At 34.9% G+C, this 25,746-nt stretch overlaps 1 protein-coding gene across 6 annotated transcripts in view; it reads left to right on the forward strand.

The window, feature by feature from the left end:
* Window positions 1-25,746, forward strand: part of LOC135848253 (uncharacterized) — a 260,195-nt gene that overhangs the window by 170,154 nt on the left and 64,295 nt on the right. The window contains exon 4 of one of the 6 annotated variants that reach the window (XM_065368097.1): window positions 2,652-4,819. The exons of 3 other annotated variants lie outside the window; for them this stretch is intronic. In XM_065368097.1, coding sequence (XP_065224169.1) covers window positions 2,690-4,708 — 2,019 coding nt within the window. In that variant the 5' untranslated portion in view covers window positions 2,652-2,689 and the 3' untranslated portion in view covers window positions 4,709-4,819. Of the gene's footprint in view, window positions 1-2,651; window positions 4,820-9,568; window positions 11,781-19,351; window positions 22,240-25,746 lie in introns of those variants that run through there. 2 more of the 6 variants (XM_065368093.1, XM_065368098.1) reach the window with 2 other exon arrangements.

Genomic DNA, 25,746 nt, shown 5'->3' on the forward strand with positions numbered 1-25,746 from the left:
CTATGGGTCAAAAAATCAAAAAATTGTTCTATTTTTTAGTTTTTCATCTCAAAAAAACCAAAATTTTGACACCCCACTTGAAATTTTTCAATTTTTTTCTAAATCTTTTATGTGGTACCCCTTTTTTGTGGCTCGAAATGGAAGGACTTCTTTTTTGAGTTTTTCAGCTCAAACCCTCACACCCCACTTTGAATTTTTCTTTATTTTTAAAGTCTCCGTGTACTACCCCCACTCCTGTGGGTCAAAATCACAGAAGGACTTCATTTTTGAGTTTTTCAGCTCAAAACCTCAAGATTTCGACACCTCATTCACTTGAAATTTTCAATTTTTTTCATAATCTCCGTGTACTCTCTGGCATTTCATAATGTTGAAGCATTCATGAAGAGGTCACTATCCCTCCTCGATCATTGATAGTGTAGTTCGTCGTCGTCGTGGTTCCTTGTCCTTTACAGGACATTGGAAATCGCATTTTTGTGGTACCCTTACAGGGTGAGGCGAATGCCTATTGCCACTGCGATTATTCTGGGGAATCGACGTTGTTTCGAGCTTCCACTAGTAGTTTCCCGTTGCTTTCTAGTGACATCTACACAAGCACCTTGGAGCTAGCCGGGTAGTTTAGAGACCCTGAGCTCCTCAGTGTTGACCTCTATAGACGCTCGAACCAGTTTCAGCTTTTTGATTCTGCTAACAGATGGCGTGCATTATCTGTTAGCTCGGCTAAATTGGTAGTCCCCCGGTACTTGGCGTGTAATGTTGATAATTGCACGAAAGATTTTTTAATTACACGCACAAGCTTGCCTCTGTAGCTGGGTTTGAACCGGGTACCTCGTGAATGGAGGTCCGCGGCTCTACCTACTACGCCACCGAGGGACTTCAGTGTAGTTCAACATCATGAAATATCATGATTGGAAACAACGAATTCTGCTCAAGCAATTTTCATGATGTAGAACTTCACTATCTATGATCGAGGAGGGATAGTGACCTCTTCATGAATGCTTCAACATTATGAAATGCCACAGACAACTGCTATTTGACAGTGTAAAGTTTTTCAAAGTGGTAGATAAGCCTATTTCGATACTTCTGCAGAAAAACAATTGTACCACTAACCTTTTGCGGGATGTAACTATTTGTTGACAAATATCGAGAAAGAATATCAACTTCAGCAGGAATTTCTCAAAACATTCAAAAGTTCAGAGTTGTGGTTGAACAGCAGTTGAAAGCTTTTTACTGAATCTCAAATTCCCTGAATCCTGTAGTCATAAGCTAGACACAATCTCGTGATTGTAAACGACGACTTCTGCTGGTGCAATTTTCATGATGTAGAACTACATTATCTATGATCGGGAAGGGATAGTGACTTCTTCATGAATGCTTGAACATTATGAAATGCCAGGGAGTGCTGCAATTTGACTGTGTAAAGCTTTTCAAAGTGGTAGATAAACCTATTTCGATATTTTTGCAGAAAAACAATCGTACTGCTAACCTTTGTAGGATGTAACTATTTGGTGACAAATATCGAGAAAGAATATCCACTTAGTGATAAACAGATTTGATGGGTGGATTGTAGATTATCTGAACTTATGTGCTGTTAAAAGCATCTGTGTTCCTTTCAATTCTTGTTTCTGTCATTTCAAGCCTACTTGATAATATTTCCCATATTATGTACTCTGCGTATTCATGCTCTGTTTTTTCAGGTTTTTATCGAGACAAGCATATCAAATTTTTGAAAAATCGCTCTGGTCCACCATTTACACACCTTTCTTAATTTCATTTTGTGAAAGCTCAACCATCAATATGTTCATCCAAAAATGGGACATGGGTCCAAGTATTTTATACCAACTTTTATCAATGTTTGCCCCCCAAAAAGGGGTGAGGTGTTCTTTGGAATTATGCTTTCACTCATTCATTACATCTAATGAAACTATATCATTCAGTTCCAAGATTGACCCAATCTGGTTTTTTGCTTCCTCGATTTTTGACAATAATCAAAGAAATAGGTAAGTCTATCATTATCGAGGTGGCTTCAAAGGGCTGGGGTGGTGAACTGTGAGTAAAAGTGATACTTGTGATGATCTTATTCAGGAAATTGAAAGCATTTTTTCATAACATCTCAGGATTTGCTAGGGTGTTTAAGGGTTAAAAATGATATTGAAAAAATGATGAATAATTATTATAGTGATTTATGTCTAAAAAATTCTGTTAGATACCCTGCATTAAAATTTTTTTCAAAAAAAAACTGGACTAGACTCTGAATCAGTCCCTCGCCCCGCCCCTGAACCCGGCACTAAATGTGTTTCAAAATGTAGTGAAAATATTTCTCATTTTTGAACATTTTCGCAATTATTACTTTTAATTTTTTCAAATCTGGAAAATTAATTTGCCAAACTTTATAAAAGTTGACTTGAAAAAATCACCAAATTTTTAAAAAGTGACAAATTTTGAAATTTGAAAAAAAAAGCATCAAAGGAAAAAGTTGGCAAATTTTTGGGAAACGCCGATAAATGTGAGATAAACTGCTGAACATTTTGAAAAACAAAACCCAAAAAAAGAAACATTGCGAAAAATCGGCAAATTCTAAGAAAAGTTTAGGAAATTCGCAAACCATTTTGAGTACTCATTCCTCTTCATTAATTATATTATTACGATTCCAGGTGTGCGTTGAAATTGAACCTGTAGTCAAGAAGCAGAAATGGCTGAAATACCATCCGACCACGTCTATGATGCTGCTCAATCTACTCTCGTAACCCTGAAAGAATTATCAGTTATCGCCGTTGCTTTGAAAATATGGCGCTGCGAAATAAATAAATATCGAACGAATGACGAATTGGAAAAATTCAGTTTAGAAAAATTACCTATTTTATTACAGGCAAAAAATCCTGATTTACCAACCGCGATCGATACCATGATCAGGAAATATGTTTCAGAATTAGGACGTTCAATAGATGAGTGGCTGAAAGAGCATCACAAAAGAGTACTATCTTTCCATTACAGTCATCGAAACTATATTTTGGAAGACTTCGATGACTTCGTATGCGATTACGATGGCACTGTTGATTATGCCAAGACAGCCGAACGCATGATGGGTTCTGATAAATTGGGCAAGACCAAGAAATTCAAAATAGCGTGCGCATATTTTCTCGAAGATTATGTCAGACGAGTATGGCCTTCTGTATGCAAAAAGATAGGCTTGCATTGTATTAATTTTGGCGAGTGCCCTGAATTGTATTATTGGATTTTTTGCTGCCTTAGAAATGAATTGGATGGGATACCAACCTCCGGCGCGGGAAATACTGTCGATGAAGAAATGCTAGACCATTGCATGCCTTACAATAGATCATCTGTAGAATATTTTTGGAATCGCGTACCTTACGAAAACCAAGTTCTAAAAGCTGTGCGACTTCAAAGGAGTGAAATGGTAACATTTATTAAATTCGTTTTGCCGAAATTCGATGACCATCAGCTTGATGAATTTGTCAATAACGGAGAATGTGATCTGATGCATACTTTGTTGAAATATCATTGTTTAAAAAATGAAAGATTGATATGCCAAACTTGGATGCGCATAAGAAACATCATCAACGAGCGTAATTTTGTCAAACTAGTCATGGATATGTTTAAATTTTATAACGATGGGCTCCGAGCGATGGGTGAGCACCAGTATTCTGAGAATTGGGCTTATCTATGTCGTGAAATATGGCACAGTGCTCCGCATGGTCTGAGGCGATCGGCAATTGACGAAATATCATCCAACTTTTGGAATATAAATGTAATTAATCGTGATTGTTCTTCCGATTTGCTACTGACTTTGCTTACTTGCGTAACGTTTGAGGAGAGAAGCTTATTTTGGAGTAAGTGCTGGCCTAATTTGATCGCCTGCAAAAATAACGTACAATTACAACAAATAATGGAAATATGTTTCGAAAACGGCGATGCAATTATTCGATACAAACATAACATTATGGCAACTAGTGAACGTTTACAGCATATCTGCAACTGTTTATTGCATAAGCCGGATTTTAATAAATTGAATGATTTGGTGACTTTTTTGTGTCTTAATGAAGATACCGCAAGACTTTTCAAGCAGAAATTGCTAGAGTCATATTTCCTCTGTGAAAAGCCTCCTTTTCGAGAAACACATTTTGGTCATGCAATAAAATTCAACGAGTTCATTAACGATGCTTATGAAAACTCTGCTCTTGCCATAAATTTCAAACGTAGTCTGATGTCTATCCCTATGATTCGATGTTTTAGTCCTGAATGCTGGGGCTCTTTAAGTTCATGGTGTGAGCAGTTAGTTGAATTTATGGCATTTATCGAAACGTTTATTTCAATCGAAGGAGAGCTGAAAAGGATAAAAAGGCTGGTAATTGATCATTGGAAGAAAACTGGGATTGTTGTTGAGAGTGCATTTTATCATGATTTTACTCACGAATGGTCCTGTTCTGTTGATCAGTTTTTGTTATGGTGTTTGGGAAGTAATGAAGAAGTTGGAAAATTTAAGCAAGCCGATCTCCTGCGCCTTTTTTTGGAAAGTGATACAGCAAGTGGAAAATATATGCGAAATGATGTTTTACACTCCATTATTAATGACCAATGGTCCGCTTACCATGATCAGATTTTTTTGTGGTGTTTGGGAAGTGAAGAAGAATTTGGGAAATTTAAGCAAACCTGTGCCCAACACTTCAAAGATTTGGGTTTATTGAACTAACATAAAAGCGATATTGTACATTAGATGTTTATTTTTAATGTTTTACGGGCCCTTTAAATGTAGGTACATTATAATGATGAATTTTTATTATTTTTAGGTCGCTATAGTGTTTTTTAGTACCTACTTATCTGAATAAAGTTGATTCAATTCATGCTGCGTTATTTTTGTTGATAATTATTCACCAATGAATCTTTTTGAAGTATTGAGAGCCTTGACCGCTGAACTCCCAGAGTGATTTAGTGGTAACATTCCATCGGTCGAAAGAGAATCAAAATCTGATCCAGAAACACTACTTAATTAAGAGAGTGTCTACTGACTCAAAAAAAGGCACGAAAGCACGAAAATATGTAGTATAGAAACTTTAACCCTATCATTGACATATCTTTGACAGAATTTAATAAAAATCTCACAAACCCCTTCATACTTAAAAGACATTTTCTTCTCCTTCTCGATAAGTATAAAGAATGCAGTTACATATATATTAGGGTGGTCCTCATTTATATGGTCAAAAATTTTTTTGGGGATTTTTTTGATTCCTCCTCCCAAAGTTGTTCCCTTGTATGAGAAAATAAATCCCTGAAAATTTTAGCCGGATCGGATAATACAATCATATTAACCCGTGCCGCAGAGCATCTGAAATTTTAGAACTGGTAGACCGCGTAGCCATTGTATAGAATAGCCTGGAAAAAGTGTAGAATGCGTAGAATGTGTAGAATGTGTAGAATGCATAGAATGAATGTGCAGACAATTTTTTTTTTAGAAAAACTTTCATTTTTCCCATCATTTAATTATTTATAATCAGTTTACATAATTAAAAGAAAGAAAATCCAAATTCACATTTCACATTTCATTTCCTGAACAAAAAAGTTGAACTTTCATTTTTCAAGGCACATTTTTGCTAAATAAACAATTTTTGGCTTTCAGATGGATGATTTTGCTGCATTCTACTCATTTTACACATTTTACGCATTCTACATCAAATTTTACGTATTCTGCACCAAAATGTAGAATAGGCTATTCTATGCATAGATGCCCAACCCTGGCTTTCTTAGCTATATTTCATCAGCCAACTCATTACCATGAATCTGGGAGTGTGAAGGTATCCTGCATAGTATGGGTGAGCTGTTTTGGAAGAGTTGCAGGAGTTCAGTAATTTCAACACTGTAAGAAATGATTTTCAAAACGCTTAATTCAGTTCCGAAATTGATGTAATGATTAGAGGAGAAGGTACAATTATGGACCCAGGTACAAATATGGACCCCCCCCCCATGGTTTAGTGTACAACCACTAGCACTACGGTCATGCTGGGTACCAAAAATTATACTAGTAGTGTAGTATCGATGATCCATGTACTTATTTCGGATCCATGCAAACTTGGGTGTCTCTCATCAGCAATTGTTTTTTTTGCGCATTATTTTCTTACCAATGGAAAATTTTACAAGTTTTTCATTCGGTAATTCATCAACTTCAAATAAAGTTTGGAAAAAAAATTATTAGCGAAGTAAGTAGCTTACAGTGTGTACTTTCGAAATATACTTTCATATTTGTCTGTACTTCAACTGATTTTCATAATTTTTTTCATTTTTCATAAACTGCGTCGATTTTTTTCATGGGTATAATAATGGACCCCTAAATTTTTTTACCTAATTTTGATTCAATATTTTTTAGAATGTTGAGAAAAGTGTTATTAACAAAGAAGACAAGTCCAAAGTGTCGAAAATGGACCATGATTTTTTCATTTTTCATAAACTTAGCCATTTTTTTGCATGGGTATAAATATGGACCCCTAATTTTTTTTCATTCAATTTTGATTCAATGGTTTTTAGAATACCGAGAAACGTATTATTAATAAAGAAGACAAGTCCAAAGCATCAAAAAACATCTTCAAATAAATTTGTGTTCAATTTTCTGAAATTTTTATTCATTTTTTTGAGGGGGTCCATATTTGTACCCGAGTCCATATTTGTACCATTTTATGTCACTTTTCTAAATTTCAAATTTCTCCATGAGTTTTCAACAAAAAAATTTTTTTTCTAACACAATATACTAGAGTCTTTGGCCTTTCGAATGGTATATTTGAAAAAAAAATTTGATAATTTTTTCTACCCTTTAAAGCCAAAAAGCTAGAGGGGGGTCCATATTTGTACCTTCTCCTCTACTGCACAGTACAGTAATTTTCAAATTACCTCATTTTGATGTAATGATTACATAGTTTGAATCAGAGAATGCATCAAATAATGGAATGAGTACATCGCAAGGATGAATTTATTGCATCACTAAGTTTCTCTGTATGAGAATGTAGTGAGTACTGTTGGCGAAGTACTCAGTACATTGTTTTTGTAAATCAATGCATCAATAACTGGTAAGCATTCCCATCCCATTCCCAAACAGTGATAAACCTATAAATACTTCCAAGGGCCTGAATGAAATATTCTACTCATGGCCATGTCTTTAAGTGCAGGTAGTTAGGAATGAAAGGTCACGGGTTCGAATCCCCGTTAGGTAGGAAAATTTTCGTAGGGAAATTGGGTCTTAAAAAATTTGTTGTAGTGAGAATTATTATCTAGATGTGCGGAGAAACTTGAAACAGATAGTACCGAACCCCCCCCCCCCCATTTTAAATATTGTTGAATAAAAACGATGGAATGGTTACTGCACTTCTGTGTAATAGTTACTTACTTATCTAAATATGTACTGATTATAAACACTGGACCTGCAGAGTAAGACAACCAACTGGCAGCCATCTTGCCAAAAAAAATCTGTGTAGGGATAATTTCTCCCACTGAGTGCTCTTGGCTGCGCTGCTGTTGATTTCTTGAACAAACTACATGCAAAATACAGCGCAGCCAAGAGCACTCAGTGGGAGAAATTGGCTCTACACAAAGTATCACTACCATCCCTCCCCCCCCCCAATTGCTGGCAGATAGATTTATTCTGATGAGCTTTAGATATTTGTGCAACTAAAAGTAAAAAGTCCTGAAAAAGCTGAGGCATGCTTGTATACACATTTTATAATTGTTGTACTTTCTACTTCATGTAAAGTGTATTCTCATATGTGGCACTTGATGTGCTCGTGTCTCATGTTTTAGCCACTTTTACGAAACTAGTTAATCAAAAAATGAAAAAATCGCTCTGTACCCCACTGCGTAGGTATACCCTTTGTGATTATATTTTGTTAAAGCATATTAACAAATTCATAAAATTAAAAATGGAGGACATTGGCCCGTATTTTACCTCAACTTTTTCATATTTATGCCCCACCAAAAATGGGAAGGGGCTCATCAAGGATTTGCTTTCAATAATTAGGTGGGTGGAATGCGATTACCTATATAAGATTACCTCAAATTTGGGCCAACTAGGTATTTTGCTTTTTCGTAATTTACAAAAAAATGAAAAAATTGACCCCTCATTTACAAAATGGTTTTGAGGGGGAGGGGGGCATACAACACATTAAAGTGATATTCATGTCAGTCCTATTCAATAAATTGAAAGCATTTTTTTGAATCACTTCCAGTTTGATCCAGGCCTTTAAGGGTTAAATCAATAGAAAATTGTACCTACCTAAGAACCAACAACTTAAGGAGTAGAAAATTCTGATTAGCTGGATATATTGAGAATAGGCTATTATATTTTATCAAATGAATGCAATTAGAAATCTAATCCCAAGGGAAAATGCATAGATCTAATTAGGTCTGGTGAGGTTTAGTTGGATATATGGAATAGGAATTTTAAAATCTGACCTGATCTGATAATTACATATGAGTTATGATCGAACAAATACTTGATCAGATTCGGATTCTACCACTAGCTGAAGATCAGCAAAAACAGAATGATCCCATGTAGGAAAATGATGGGATCTGATGTGACTTGATTTAAAGTAGATTTGTTCAGATTATATCTACGATCAAACTGGTCTTAATAAAGCAAGTTTAAGCGTATTTAATAAGATATTACCTATCATAATGAATAATAATTTCTTTCTGGTTATATTTCGCACCTCGGGAGTAATAAGGTCACATCTCAAAAAAGTGAAATTTTACAGGAGAGCGATTTTCTTTTTTTTAAAAACTTTACCTATACATTATTTTCATCAACTTATAATTAATTGTGAGGAATGAATAGCATCTCATTTTAAAGATTGGGTATCTTACCTTCATTTAGCATAAGAATAATTTGAAAAATAAAATCTTAAAGAGGAAATATTTCTATGTTTGGAAAATAAGTTGATGTGGAGGCGAAAGGAAGCATCCAGAAAAAAGTTCATGATAACAAAGTTGTAGAGAATTAAATTTCCAATCGACATAATGTCGTTAGTTTTTTTCTAGAGTGCTTAGTTTTTGAGTTTTTCTCAAAAAACTAAAATTTCATGATATGTGCAAATTCATTTTTCTGAAAAGTGATCAATTTAAAAAATTTTTTTCATTTGGTACAAACCAATAAAAAATGCACTCCTTGTGACTATTTCTAACTGACAAACATTCAAAACAATCAAAACTGTTTGTTAACACTTTGTATGTATGAAATTTGCACAAAAAAGGTGGAGTTTTTTGAGATGGAGCCTTATAACTCCAAACAACTTGCAATGTTGTTGAGATTTTGAGTTAGGCCATTTGCGTTTTTTACAAGATCTAGATAATGTACCCAACTCAAAGTGTTATTTTTGGTTGAGGGGGGTGATACAAACCCCAAAAATGCAAAAACATCAAAATCAATTTTTTTTGAGATGTGACCTTATTACTCCCGAGGTGCGATTTGTTCATACGATTTGCTACGTATTCGAATTTCAGCCAATTCGGTATAACCCAGTCAGTCCTTTTGAGTACACATTCCTCATCATTAATTAAACTGTTACGATTCCAGGTGTGCGTTGAAATTGGACCGAGTCAAAAACCAGACATGGCTGAAATATCATCCGACCAGGACCACGTCTACGATGCTAATCAATCTACTCTCGTAACCCTAAAAGAATTATCAGCGATCGCCGTTGCTCTGAAAATATGGCACTGCGAAATAAATAAATATCGAACGAATGACGAATTGGAAAATTTTAATCCAGACAAATTACAAGTATTATTAAAGGCACAAAATCCTGATTTACCAACTGCCATCGATACCATGATCAGAAAATATGCTTCAGAATTAGGACTTTCAATAGATAAGTGGCTGAAAGAGCATCACAAAAGAGTACTATTTTTCCATTACAGTCATCGAAACTATATTTTGGAAGACTTCGATGACTTTGTGTGCGATTACGACGGCGCTATTGATTATGCTAAGACAGCCGACCGCATGATGCGCTGCGATAAATTTGGCGATGTGGAAAAATTTAAAATAGCGTGTACATATTTTTTCGAAGACGATATCAGACGACTTTGGCCATCTATACGGAAAAAGATAGGCTTGGATTGTATTAATTTTGGCGATTGCCCCGAATTGTATTATTGGATTTGCTATCTCACAAATGAATTAAATAAGATACCAATCAACCGCAACGCGGGAAATAATACTGTCGACGAAGAAATGCTAGCCAGTTGCATGCCTTATAATAGGACAGCAGTAGAATATTTTTGGAATCGCGTACCTCACCAAAACAAAGTTCGAAAAGCTGTGAGACTTCAAAGGCGTGAAATGGTAACATTTATCAAATTCGTTTTACCGAAATTTGATGACCAACAGCTTGATGAATATGTCAATAACGAATATTGTGATCTGATGCATACTTTGTTGAAATATCATTGTTTAAATGAAAGATTGATATGCCAAACATGGATGCGCATAAGAAACTTCATCAACGAGCGTAATTTTGCCAAACTAGTCGTGGCTATGTTTGAATTTTATAACGATGAGCTCCGAGCGATGGATGAAAATCAATATTCTGAGAATTGGCTTTACCTATGTCGTGAAATATGGCTCAGTGCTTCGCATGGTCTCAGGCGATCGGCAATTGACGAAATATCATCCAAATTTTGGAGTATAAATGTAATTAATCGTGATTGTTCTTCCGATTTGCTAATGACTTTGCTTACTTGCGTAACGTTTGAGGAGAGAAGCTTATTTTGGAGTAAGTGCTGGCCTAATTTGATAGCCTGCAAAAATAACGTACAATTGCAACAAATTATGGAAATATGTTTCGAAAACGGCGATGCAATTAATCTATACAAAGAGAACGTTATGGCAACTAGTGAACATGTACAGCATGTCTGCAGCTGTTTATTGTACGATGAGCCGGATTTCGACAAATTGAGTGATTTGGTGGATTTTTTTTGTCTCAATAAAGATACCGCAAGACTTTTCAAGCAGAAATTGCTAGAGTCAAATTTCCTCTGTGAAGACCCTGTTTTGCTTGAAACATATTTTGGCCATGCAATAAAATTCAACAAGTTCATTAACGATGCTTATAACAACATTGCTCTTGCCATAAATTTCAAAAGTAATCTGATGTCTATCCCTATGATTCGATGTTTTACTCCTGAGTACAGGGGCTCTATGAGCTCATGGTCTGAGCAGTTAGTTGAATTTATGGCATTTATCGAAACGTTTATTTCAACCGAAGGAGAGCTGAAAAGCGTAAAAATGTTGGTAATTGATCATTGGAAGAAAACTGGGGTTGTTGTTGAGACTGCCTTTAATTTAGGTTTTACTCACGAATGGTCCGTTTCTGTTGATCAGTTTTTGTTATGGTGTTTGGGAAGTGATGAAGAAGTTGAAAAATTTAAGCAAACCGATCTCCCGCGCTTTTTATTGGAGAGTGATGCAGCAAGTGGAAAATATATTCGAAAGAATATTTTAGACTCCATAATTAATGACCAATGGTCCGCTTACCATGATCAGGTTTTTTTGTGGTGTTTGGGAGGTGAAGAAGAAGTTGGAAAATTTAAGCAAACCTGTGCCCGACATTTCTGCAATTTGGGTTTATTGAACTAACGTGAAAACGATATTGTACAGTAGATTTTTATTTTTAATGTTTTATGGGCCCTTTAAATGTACATTATAATGATGAATTCCTATTGTTTTTAGGTCGCAATGGTGTTTTTTAGTACCTACTTATCTGAATAAAGTTGATTCAATTCTTGCTGCATTATGTTTGTTCATAAATATTCACTAATGAACCTTTTTGAAGTGTTCAACCTTGACCTTTGATCGAAGTCCCCAGAGTGATTCAGCGGTTACATTTCATTGGTTGTGAAAGGTTTCAAACCATGAAATTTTTAATTCTTTTAGAATTTTCCGAAAAACTACAAAAAGCTCGGTTATAATTATTTTTTCATATTCTAGCAGTAAATTTAATGTAGGTTGATTATAACTACTCCAGTTGGAAAAAAAATTGTAAACGTACCTAATCAATAAGTCGTTAAGTATGCAAAGTGAGCTGATGGCATTTTTTTTTTTCATAACGTCACTTTTTTTAAAGATCTTTTTCAAATTTTTTCAAAACTTACCTATGCGATATTTCAATTAAGTATTTACTTTTTAGCATGTTCAAAGTATTTTTCTTTAGAAATTTGCCAACTTTGCAATGTTTTGAAACTTGTTGATTTTTTTTTGAAAAAGAAAAATTGACAGTCATTTTCAAATCAATAGAAGTGTACCTGAGAGCTAGCATGCTTAAGAAGGAGTAACAAATTCTGATTAGCTGAATATATGTATTGCCAATATTACAAATTTTTATCAAATGAACGCAATTAGAAATCTACTCCCAAGGAAAAATGCTTATTATGTCTGATTCGGTCTGGTGAGATTTTTAGTTGGATTTAGGAAATTATGAAATCCAATCTGGCCTGGTTATTACTTATGATCCAACAAAGATCGGATTATATTCAGATTTTACCACCAGCTAAAATAACCAGCAAAAACAGAAAAATTCCATGAAGGAAAATCATGGGATCTGATGTGATCTGATTCAGTGAGATATGTGATCAAACAAGTGTTAATCTATAAAGCAGGTTCCTCAGATTGAATAATAATTTCTTTCTGGTTTTACATACGATTTGATGAACATATTGCCATACAAAGACACAATAGTCAATACTAGGTAACTCGTTTATCGCGCATACTGCGCTCCCTTTCTAGACTTGAATGTTCATTTGGAAGATCTTAAGAATCTTTTTTTGCCTATATGTAATTCCCAAAAAGTTCTGCTTTTTGCTAACATTATTATTCTTGCTTTCTGCCAAAAATTGTGAAAGGTTATGGCTGTTTTGAGGATTGGCAGAAAAAGAATTGTTTCAAAGCAAAAAATTCCAATAATTCTTCCTTCTTATCAAAAATTACCCAAACGCGTCAATTATTCTCCAAAATATTCTAAAAAAACATCACTCTGTCATTGCTTTACCATAAATCAAAATAATGTCCTACTTTTCCATACAAAAATTGAGAAAAAGTATCATCTTTCTTACCAACAATTGCCTGAAAAGTCATTTGCAAAAGGTATGAAAAAAAGTTACTCATATTCAATTTTTGATTTCAAATCATGACTTTCCAAACACAGTTTCGTTACTTTTTTCAGGCTTTCAACAATGTTTTTCAAAAATTTCTCGGCGTCAAAAAAATTCAAAATCATTCAAGAATGTACCTTATATCAAAGCTGACCCTTTTGACAAAATTGATCAAAAAATCGCCTAGTCGCTAACGACTAGCCACTTTTTCGTATCAACTAACGATTTATAGTCTAACAACTAAAGATTTTTTGCGTAAATCTTTAGTGGTTAGGATGAATGGCGATTTTTGGTGTCATTTGTCATCAGACGTTCAAGCAACTGGAGATTTTTACAGTCATTTGTTGTGAGTTGTTTATGCACCACAAACAACTGATCTGAAAATCTCTAGTTGAAAGTAATTCACTAGGCGACGACTAGCAACTTAACCCTAGCAACTGACGATTCTTTTTATGTAATCTATGTGTGAGACTGACACGTCATCAGCCTTATATGCACTTCTTTCCCCCTCGGCCCACTATGAGTATTTTTTTGAATTTTCAACGGATTTCGGTTTCCGTTGTCCATTCTCATTGTTAGTATGTGATGTGAATGTTACTCAGGCACACGGCATGTTTAGTTGTTTATCTGTAGTTTGTGTGGTTATAAGAAATTGTTTTCTTTTAAAAATGTGTATTTGTATTCGTATATGATTGAAAGATGTGCGTTGTTTTTTTCTATAGCCAAATTAGATATTTTGCAATAATATTCATTCGATTTATGTGTGTAGTAATTATGTGATGTGTGGGAATGAGATATCCCAAAACATGGTGATATAGGTACTCGTATATAAGTAGCAGACGCAGATATTGAGGAAATTTAGTGAAATAGCCCACACGAGGACATGGGGGGAGGGGGTGATTACCGTGTTCTCAAGCTCAAGCAGATGAAAATTTGATCCAACAGGTACAAAAATAGGCATTTTAAACTTTCTGAACATTTTTTGAACTTTTTTTTGCTCTTATTTGGCTTCAGCTGTGATTATATCTTCCATTTTCATAAAATAATAGTGTAAATGATGACGAATTTTTAGCAAATTACAAGTATTTACATTTTATTTTGTTACCAAAAAAGCTTGCTTTCTCCTTCCCTTGAAAAATCGGGGCTATGTCACTGAGCATGTACGAGTATGTGGTGTTCTTTGTTACAAATCTCGCTAGAAATGCTACGTGGACTTTATTGAAATCGTGTTTGTGGTGTGTGTATTATACGATTTTGAAATTGCTAGATCGTCAGGCAGTCGTTAGCAACTATTTGGGATAAAATCGGCCGACCAAAATTGTGGTGAGTCGTTAGCAACTGACGAGTCTGCAGTCGGTAGTTAACTAGCAACTAGCAACTCTCAGCTAATCGCTAGTTGCTAGTTAACTACCGACTGCAGACTCGTCAGTTGCTAACGACTCACCACAATTTTGGTCGGCCGATTTTATCCCAAAAAGTTGCTAGCGACTGCCTGACGATTTTTTCTAGCGATTCTGAAAAATTTTGTCAACAGGGGAGACAATCAATTTCTTCATAATGTTGATCTACATTAAATTGGGAAATTCTTGGAAAAGCTTTTGTTAACATTACCAAAAAAAAAAAAATGGGAAATATATATCGGCACGACAGAAAAAGTGATTCAAACGACAGGACATTTGAACGACAAAATAGTCTATTTCAACGACGATTTTTAACGACAGTTCAGCACGACAAGTTAGGTAATACGAACGACAATTTGATTTCATACAAACGATGAAATAAATGTAATCCACATCCAAATAAATTATTGCCCGCCTAAAAAGTAATTTCCCGGGAAAATAAATTATTCCCCGCCAAAAAAAAAATTCGAAAAATTTACTCTTTTTGAAAAAAAAACAACTTGTAAACATGAATTTACAAGAAGAGAACGTTTGTGAAACTTTCCACCTCGTCGCGTCCCATCAGTAAAACTGATAGTAAATTTAGGTAATAGGTGGGTAATTCTCAAAAAAAGGTAAAATTCGTATACATGGCAAATTTCTCAGAGATTTTAGCATGAATTTTTCTTTTTTTCTGGTCCATTCTTGGACTTGGTCGTCACACGCCATGTTTTTGAAAAGAAATGTTATAAAGGGTCATGAACTTCATTTTTTTGGGAAAATTGACACATTCCCATTATCATAGAACACACAGGTTTGAAAACTGTCACACACTTTTTGCGCCAATTTTAGAGCAATTTTTAAGGTAAAGTACCAGTTATGGATAGGTTTTTTCAACAATTTTTTTTGGGCCCAATTTCGAACCTTTTTTCAATCTGATGGTTTGTATGTGTAAAGTGAAGCTTTCTGCACAAAATATATGAAAAACAAATTTTTTTATCGAAACCTCTATTTTACAGAGCCATTCAAAAAACCCTCAAATTATCCGCAACCGGACTTCAGGCCCGGTTGCGGATAATTCAACCATTTCTTATGAAAAAAAATACACGCGTTGAATACACCCTAAACTATCATACTATCTTGTCCAAACAGAAAAAAAAATTTTTGGTTCCAAGTTTTTCAAGAAAAAAAAAAGTACCAATTGAGGATAGAAAAATCCATTATCCGCAACCGGGCCCCATCTGGAATAAGTTCAAATTTGGTGCTATTTTGTTATAAAACGTATTTTATTGTAATTAAGAAGAATTAAGGCTATAAGAACTTGAAAAAAAAAAAAAAAAAACAAGAAAAAATTGTTTTTACAACACTTAAATAAGTGAGTAAATCAGCATACTCTATGATGAACATCAAATTTCAACTGGCCATAGCGCCCAAATGCGTCTATTTTCTCTAAATTGATCTAGAAAATAAAAGCCCGGTTGAGGATAGGTCCGAGCTAAAAAATTTGGGGCCCGGTTGCGGATAGGTCCCGCTTGAGGATAGAATTTTTTTTTTCAAATTTAGAAAAAAATTTACTGGAAATACAGTTTACACCATAAATAAGTAATGTTTAAGCCACACTAGTACTCAAAATTTGAAAACATGCTCAATTATCACACATTTTATACCTCATCAAATAAGCATGTACCAATGTGACTAAACATTCGCGAAAAATTTTGAAACCCTCAAAAACGGATTCTTTGACTTATTTGCTATCAGAATAGTCCACCAACCGCAAAAAATAACAAATTTATTTACCTTTTTCCATTTTTTCAAAATTTCACAAAATGAAACACCTCGAAAATCACCGAAAATTTTGCACTTTTTTTTCAGAATTTTTTTATTAGGACTTCGGAGTTGAGAATCACGATGTAAAGTTGTACACATGTTAACCTAATAACGAAGAAAAAGATATCATTTTTTTTTTTTTTTTTTGGTCACATAGAGCGCTACAAAATGATTATCCATAACTGGTGTCGATATCCGCAACTGGTACTTTACCTTAATTATTTTTGCTAGCTTCCCAATCTAACATTTTTTCTGGTAAGTGGCAGGACTGGTTGACTGTTCTCATAGAAATGTTACCCCGCACCATATCAAAATTGACCCTTTTTTTAAAGAGAATTACCCAGGTACATACACTATACAAATCCCCTATTTGATTGATCTGAACACTTCTTCATACTTCGTTCTTCTGGAAGGTCAGCGAAAATCGAAAAAAGCACTTGGTTCAGTAGACGAACTTTTTATTTTTAATTTTTTGTGACGTGCTTTTATAATTTTTCTTGTCGTTCGTTTTCCTATAAACTTGCATTTTTTTGTCGTTCATTTCTACATTTTTTTTGTCGTGCACATTTCGTCATTGAATATACGTATTATATAGACGTGCAATAAATTATTCTGTCGGGCAATATCTTACATCGTAGTTCAAATTCATTTACCGTCGTTTGAAAACTTTTTTCGTTGTGAAATGATTATTTTCCCGTGCAATGCCCTTTTTTGTCGTTAAAATGCCCTTTTCTCGTCGTTAAAATGCCCTTTTCTCATCGTGAAAACGCCTTTTTCTGTCGTGCCAATAAATCACTCCCAAAAAAAATTAATCACTTTCGATTTTCTTATCAAAGCTGACACAACTTTTCGCAACATTGTGATAGTATATATGGCCTTTAGTACAAGGAATAATCCTCACGATTATTCCTTGGAATAAACTCTGAAGTATACCCATAAATTAACTAAGTACAACGAAATACCTATAGTAGGGAGGGAGAATAGGTACCTATGATAGGTAGGGGGTACTTAGTGTAGTGAAGGTTGCTCTCAGTTGGCTCGGTCTAGTCTGTTTTCGTAACTAGAGTAGGAACGTTTTAATGTTGTTAAATACCATGTTGTATCAGTTTAATATTGTTTGTTAATTATATGTGCGAATTCGCGATAATCTGTTATTTCGTTATACAAAGATCTAATTCGATTGTTAAAGTGAGATGGTAATAAATTATGTAGCATTGAACTTTTGAATCGATTATTTTGTGTAATGAACTTCGTTTACGTATTCGTGGTTATAATCAACATTGAATGGAAAGGTAATTACTAGATAGGTTATTAGGAGTCTCAAACAATCTAATACATTTCGTAAAGTACCTATCATTGGGCAAATATCTAGTCTCTTTGGCTTTCTCAGCTTAAAAACTTATTACTTCTTTTCAACATAAATTTTAATTCAATCAGAAAATGCTTAGAAAATTTTATGTAACAATCCCCCCCCCCCTCCTCAAAATAATGTGAATCAATTTCGAAAAACTGATTTGAAATTATGGTTTACTCAAAAAAAAAAAAAAAAAAAAATTTTACAACATTTTGGACTTTTGAATAAAAAATTTTAGAATAATTATTTCCAGATTTCTGAGTCAAAAATGCATTTTTTATACTGCATCGGCATTTTTGAGCTTTTAGAAGCTTTTAAAAGTTTTCTTAAGTTTACGAATAATTGTCAAAAAATATTTTTTGGCAAGCTCTTTCTAAGTAGAGCAAGGTACAGTGGGGTAATTGCAAAAACGGGGTAATTGCAAAATTGTGACCTCATGCAAAGAAATATCAATTTTCTGGTTGTGCCAACTAGGGGATGTCGAAGTAACTCACAACTCGCGGGGTTCAACTTGTCGCTCCGTAGCAAACACTTTTATCGAAGCATGTTGAATCCACTCATAAGTAAAGTGAGAGGTGTTTTTTAAAAAAATGTATGTAAAATGGAAAAAACTGTCGATTTATCTGGAATTTTCACGATTTAGGGTCATAAAGGATTAAAGTGTAAGCGTAAAATATCGCTATTTGAAAATTTTTTTTCATTTTGGCCATAAATTGCGTTTTTGCAATTACCCCAGAAAAAATTGACTCGGGGTAATTGCAAACACGATTTTTTTTTTAAATTTTTGCTCTTACCACAAATATATTTTTTTGCCCTAAAATAACTTGAAAATGGTTCGAAATTACAAAAAAAATAATGATCAATAGTTGATTTTTTGATAATTTTAGCGAGTTTTTAAAAAATAATTTTTCAACATTTTTTCACTCCCCTAAAAATTTTTTTGGGAAGTGGAAAAGTTATCGAATATTTTACCGAATCAAGACCACGAATACATCAAAAGTTAGCAAATGACACGTAGAATACAGTGAGTGTGTTGAAAATGCAAAAAAATGAAAAAATGAAAAAAATATTGCCAACTTTTGCATTCACCCCAACATAGAGTAAATGCAAAAGTCGATTTTCAAATTTTAAAATTGCAATTTCTCCACGATTTATGGACCAAATTGTACCAAAATCTTACCATTGATAGAGAACCCCCTGAAGTATAAGTGGTACAAATTTCAGCTTCATCCGTGCAATAGTCTTCTCACAGCGCCCTCTCAAAGTGTCACTAATCAAAAAGTGCTTTGCAATCACCCCACTCTACCTTACGTATTTTCGCGTACACATCGACACGGTTTTTTATGCTGCATCAAACTTTTTGAGCTTTTTGAAGCTTTTAAAAGCTTTCTTCAAAACTTTTCGAACTTTTGATAAAAACCTGCACATCTACGGGTCAAAAGCTTTTTTTTGGCACATCGTCTAGCAAAATCCTTTCGGCCGTTCTTGCAAACGAACGGCTACAAAAAAAAGCCCTTTGCTATTAATATATAGATAGAATAGATAGATATAGATACTCGTACCTATTTGAATTTCAGCCAATTTGCTAACCCGATCATTCCTTTTGAGTACTCATTCCTCATCATTAATTAGACTGTTACGATTCCAGGTGTGCTTTGAAATTGACCAGAGTCAAGAACCAAAAATGGCTGAAATACCATCCGACCAGGACCACGTCTACGATGCTACTCAATCTACCCTTGTAACCTTGAAAGAATTGTCAGCGATCGCCGTTGCTCTGAAAATATGGCACTGCGAAATAAATAAATATCGAACGAATGACGAATTGGAAAAATTCAGTCCAGAAAAACTACGAATTTCATTAAAAGTAAAAAATCCTGATTTACCAACCGTGATCGATACCATGATCAGAAAATATGCTGCAGAATTAGGACTCTCAATAGATACGTGGCTGAAAGAGCATCACAAAAGAGTACTACTTTTCCATTACGGTCATCCAAACTATGTTTTGGAAGATTTCGATGACTTCGTATGCGATTACGAAGGCGATATTGATTATACTAAGACAGCCGAACGTATGATGCGTTGCGATAAATTTGGCCAAGTCGAGAAATTTAAAATATCTTGTACATATTTTTTCGAAGACGATATTAGACGAATTTGGCCGTCTATACGCAAAAAGATAGGCTTGAATTGTATTAATTTTGGAGATTGTCCCGAATTGTATTATTGGATTTGCTGCCTTACAAATGAATTAAATAAGATACCAATCACCGAAGGCGGGGGAAATACTAATGTCGATGAAGAAATACTAGACCATTGCATGCCTCACAATAGATCATCTGTAGAATATTTTTGGAATCGTGTACCTTACCAAAATCAAGTTGAAAAAGCTATGCGACTTCTTAGGCGTGAAAATTTGGTGAATCTTTTTAAATTCATTTTACCGAAATTCGATGACCGTCAGCTTGATGAATTTGTCAATATGCATGGAGGTTGGTGTCTGATGCAACATCTGTTACGAGTAGAACGCCGTTGTGTTAATGAAAAATTGATAGGTCAAGCTTGGATGCGCTTAAGAAACATCATCAACGTGAATAATTTCAGCGAACTAGTCGCGGATATGTTTGTATTTTATGAGCGGCGAGTGATGTATGATAATCAATATTCTGAGAATTGGGTTTATCTATGTCGTGAAATATGGAACAGTGCTCCGCATGGTTTGAGGCGATCGGCAGTTGAGGAAATATCATCCATATTCTGTAATGCAATTCGGCGTGGTTTTTTATTTTCTTTCGAGGCCTTATTGACTGCGCTTACGTGCGCAACTTTCGAGGAGAGAACCTTATTCTGGGAGAGGTGCTGGCGTGATTTGATCGAACGCAAAAATACCAAAGAATTGCAGCAAATAATGGAAACGTGTTTCGAAAACGGCGATGCAATTATTCGATACAAAGAGGACGTTATGGCACCTTGTCAATATGTACAGCGTCACTGCGGCTGGTTATTGCGTAAGCCGGATTTTGACGAATTGAATGATTTTGTGAATTTTTGCTATCCCAACGAAGATGCAGCGAGACTTTTCAAACAGAAATTTATAAAGTCGAATTTCCTCCGTAAAAACCGTGTTTTTCGAGAAACGTATTTTGGTCAAGCAACACAATTCAACAAGTTCATCAACGATGCTTATAACAACACAACTCTCGCAACAAATTTTAAAAATAATCTGTTGTCTCTGCCTGTGATTCGACGTTTTACACCTAAATGGAGGGGTCTTTGTAGTCAAATCTCATGGTCCGAGCAGTTAACTGGATTCATGGAATTTATCGAAACGTTTGCTTCAACCGAACCACACCTGAAAAGGATAAAAATGCTGGTAATTGATCATTGGAAGGAAAATGGATTTATTGTTGATTACGCCAGTTATTTTACTCGCAAATGTTCTCGTTCCCTTGATCAGTTTTTGTTGTGGTGTTTGGGAAGCGATGAAGAAGCTGGAAAATTTAAGCAAGCCTATACTCTACGCTGGTATTCGAGAATTGATGCTCGGTACTTCGAGAATAGATGGGTCGCTGGCTTTCATGATTTTTTGTTGTGGTGTTTGGGAAGTAAAGAAGAAGTTGCAAAATTCAAGCAAGCCCGTACCACAGATCACTAGGGCTTAGTATCGATGTCGAACATTCTTAGGTATTTGGATTGATTAAACTAACATGAAAAAGTTATTGTAAGATGCAGCGAGACTTTTCAAACAGAAATTTATAAAGTCGAATTTCCTCCGTAAAAACCGTGTTTTTCGAGAAACGTATTTTGGTCAAGCAACACAATTCAACAAGTTCATCAACGATGCTTATAACAACACAACTCTCGCAACAAATTTTAAAAATAATCTGTTGTCTCTGCCTGTGATTCGACGTTTTACACCTAAATGGAGGGGTCTTTGTAGTCAAATCTCATGGTCCGAGCAGTTAACTGGATTCATGGAATTTATCGAAACGTTTGCTTCAACCGAACCACACCTGAAAAGGATAAAAATGCTGGTAATTGATCATTGGAAGGAAAATGGATTTATTGTTGATTACGCCAGTTATTTTACTCGCAAATGTTCTCGTTCCCTTGATCAGTTTTTGTTGTGGTGTTTGGGAAGCGATGAAGAAGCTGGAAAATTTAAGCAAGCCTATACTCTACGCTGGTATTCGAGAATTGATGCTCGGTACTTCGAGAATAGATGGGTCGCTGGCTTTCATGATTTTTTGTTGTGGTGTTTGGGAAGTAAAGAAGAAGTTGCAAAATTCAAGCAAGCCCGTACCACAGATCACTAGGGCTTAGTATCGATGTCGAACATTCTTAGGTATTTGGATTGATTAAACTAACATGAAAAAGTTATTGTTCTTAGATTCTTATTTTTAATGTTTTATGATCCCTTTGAATAATATTAAAATATTATAATTATACCTAATGATGAATTCCTATCATTGTTGATCGCTATGGTGTTATTCGTATGTACCTAACCTACTTGAGTAAAGTTAATTTAATACATGCAACGTTGTACTTACTTATTTGTTGATAATTCACCAATGAACCTTTTTCAAGTGTTCGGCCTTGACCTTTGATTGAAAGCTCCAGAGTGATTCAAAGGTTATCTACATTCCTACGGTTGAAAGCGAGTCCAAATAGTGTGATCCAAAAAACACCTACATGTACAGGGTGTTCCAGAATAACCTTTCACTTTTGTTTTATTAGTAGCTCTGAGAGAAAAATGGTTACGGAAATTTTTTTATAACCAAAATGAAGTAGAAATGTGCCGTTTTTAGACCATATATTTGAGTTTTCATTATAAATTAAGTTTTAAAAATTATTCCACCAAGATGTTTTCCATCATTTTTGACACAATCGACCAAACGTTTTTTAAAATTATTGAACACTTTGTTGAGCATTTCTCTTCTAATCAGTCTTGATTCACGAATAATATTATCTAGGAGCTGTTTCAGAGTCCTAGGATCATCTTGATATACTTTTGACTTGAGGTAACCCCATAAAAAAAAATCACATGCTGAAAAATCAGGGGATCGAGGTGGCCATGAAATTTCTGTGTTCAGCGAAATTATTCGATGACCAAAATGCTCACGCAATAAAGAAATCGTGTCCGTTGCGGAATGACAGGTAGCGCCATCCTGTTGGAACCAAGTAACTCTATACTTGTGTCTGCGTTTCAATTCAGGAATGAGAAACTCGTTTAACATTTTGCGATACCTCTCACCGTTCACCGTTTCATCAAACACATACGGTCCCACTATACCGAATTTAGCCACGCCCATCCAAACAGTCAACTTAGCGGAGTGTAGAGGTTTCTCGTGTATTATCATCGGATTCTCTGTCGACCAGTAGCGCATATTTTGTTTATTCACATCACCGTTTAGATAAAAATGAGCTTCATCAGTAAAGAGTAACGAGTTCAATGGAATCTCACCAGTATCAATTCTTGTAAGCATATCCTCGGCAAATGATTTTCTTCTCACAAAATCAGTTTTTTGTAACTTTTGAATGATTAAAATCTTATATGGATGGAAACTGAGGTCTTCAGATAAAATTCGTTGCAGAGAAGTTGGTTTGATTTTTAAATTTAACGCTCGTTTACGTATTGAAGTGGTAGGGGTAGTCTGTACTGAATGCCTTACTCGGTCCGTTGTTTCTGGCGTTCTTACTGATCTTTTCCGACCTGTAGGCTTATTTTTACAAGCATGAGCGGTTTTCTCGAAGTTTTTTACCCATAATTTCACTGTTGGCCTCGATGGCACTTCACTTTTACCGGTAAGTTTAAAATGTTTGCGGAAGGCACGAATTGCACTAATGTAAGAGTCATTATTTTTGAAAAAGGCCTTTACAATAAAAGCGCGCTGCACAGCCGTCCACTTCTCCATGGTAAAAAATTAATACTGAAACATAATTCGGCATGTGTTGGCTACCTGGAACCGCTTTTACCATTCCCCTAACACCATTTGAACGCAGATCAGTGCTCACCAAAATGTGAAAGGTTATTCTGGAACACCCTGTATTAATAGTGTCTCTATCGGCACGAAAAAGGCACAAAAGCACGAAAATATGTACCTACCTGGTATAGAAATTTCTTCAGAACGTAAGTACAACTAAAAAATTGAAGACGTCATAGCAAAAAGGACATATGTGTGAAAGTTGTATTTTGAGAAAAAACTGTTTGAAAGTTTGAGTGCTTGTGAAGTTTAGAAATGTGCATATTTGAACATGGTGACGATTTTATCTTATTTTCCCACTATCTAACTATATGAAACGCTATGCACCATCAGTCTGGAGGAAACTGTGTGTTAGCGGTAAGCGCTCAAACATTTCGAATTAACTTATATGTCCTTTTTGAAGCGAAAAATTGGCCAATTTTTTGTTTGATTTAAAAATGCTTTTGAGCAAATTTTTGGATTTAAACCAGGTACCTAAATAATGGTTGATAGCACAAAATCGACCATGAGTAACCCATTATCTCTGAAAAAAGATCGCTATGTTGAGTAAAAAAAAAACAAAAAAGACAAGTTTTTTTGGCCAATTTTTTTTAAATTGATTTAAAAATGTTTTTGAGCAAATTTTTGGATTTAAACCAGGTAAATAATGGTTGACAACACAAACTCGACCATGAGTAACCCATTATCTCTGAAAAAGTAAATTTTTAATCGACTTCGCAGTTTTAAAATGCCGATATCTCACTGGTTTTTCGACTTTGTGAAGTGGGGGTGGTCTGGTCTCATATGATAGAGGAAGGTCTGAAGAATAACAATATGGATTCGTCTCAAAAAGGACATATGTGTCATATATACCCCTTTTTGTTATGACGTCTTCAATTACGGAATCTAATTAGATGTATTCAGATCAGGTGTGATCCAATCAGGTTTCTCATAATTATAGAATCCAATCGTGCCTGAACTGATCCAATACAAATTTTTCTTCGTCATTTTTGAACGTTTCGCATGTTTGAGCGAAAATCTCTATGGTGTGAGAAGTATTAGTAGTGGAGAGTCACCTTTTTTTTTTTTGAGAAAGATCTTTAGAAAAATAGTCGAAATGGTCAACTTCTGAATACGTTTTATCTATGTGTATTTTGTGTTGCTTGGCCCTTATTGATTTACTTCCCTAATGATCAAATTATTCATCCACACTCCAGAAAATGTGTAAAAATTCCAAACCTAAAATGAAGTACCTACATACCTAATGAGGTTTATTTTTATTATTATTATTTTTTTGGCGAGATATCATCATTCTAGTGTGTCCACACGATTACTTGGAGCCTCCAATCCTCCAGCAATTTTTCAATTTTCTCCGTAATTTTCAAATCGCTTTGAAGGGTCCAAAAATAAACTTCGGAACTCCCAACTTTGGTCAGTGTTTATTGGGGGTTTGTTAACCTAAAATTCCAGGAGTCGAGTTCAAAACGAATTTTAGACCAATATGTGACCCCGCCTGACAAAATCGACCATTTCGACAAAAAAAAGTGTCCAAAATAATGACGTTTAAAATTCATCTTAAGGGTTGAAATATCAGATTTTTGAAAAAAAACATTTTTTGAAATTTTATCGAAATGGTCGATTTTGTCAGGCGGGGTCACATATGTAAATTCCAGAAAATGTGAAAAAAATGAAATCTTCAAAAAAGTCCATACTGAGCGATTTTTTTCAGCAAGATGGTCTCACTATCACGTGACTCGAAAACAAGTGTTTTTGGAACTTCCGACAAGTTTTAAAATTTTTCCAGAAATTTCAAATCATGTTGGAGTGGTCAAAAATGAATTTCAAAACCTGTCACTGCGGTCGCTGTTTTCGAGCGGTTTGAAATTTTAACTGAAATTTGAGAGTAATTGCATCCTTTCCCCCTTCCCCCATCTTCTGGAACAATTTTTCTCTGAAAGGTGGCATCCTAAGGAAAATTTTGAAGCAAACTTTTCAAAAAACTAGACAGCTAAGCAAAGCTTAGCTGCAAAGTGTGCGTAGCTAGCTGCCTTTTTGTACAGCTATAACCGTTATTACA

The sequence above is a fragment of the Planococcus citri genome, chromosome 5 (genome assembly GCF_950023065.1).
Source record: "Planococcus citri chromosome 5, ihPlaCitr1.1, whole genome shotgun sequence".
Classification (NCBI taxonomy): Eukaryota; Metazoa; Arthropoda; class Insecta; order Hemiptera; family Pseudococcidae; genus Planococcus; species Planococcus citri.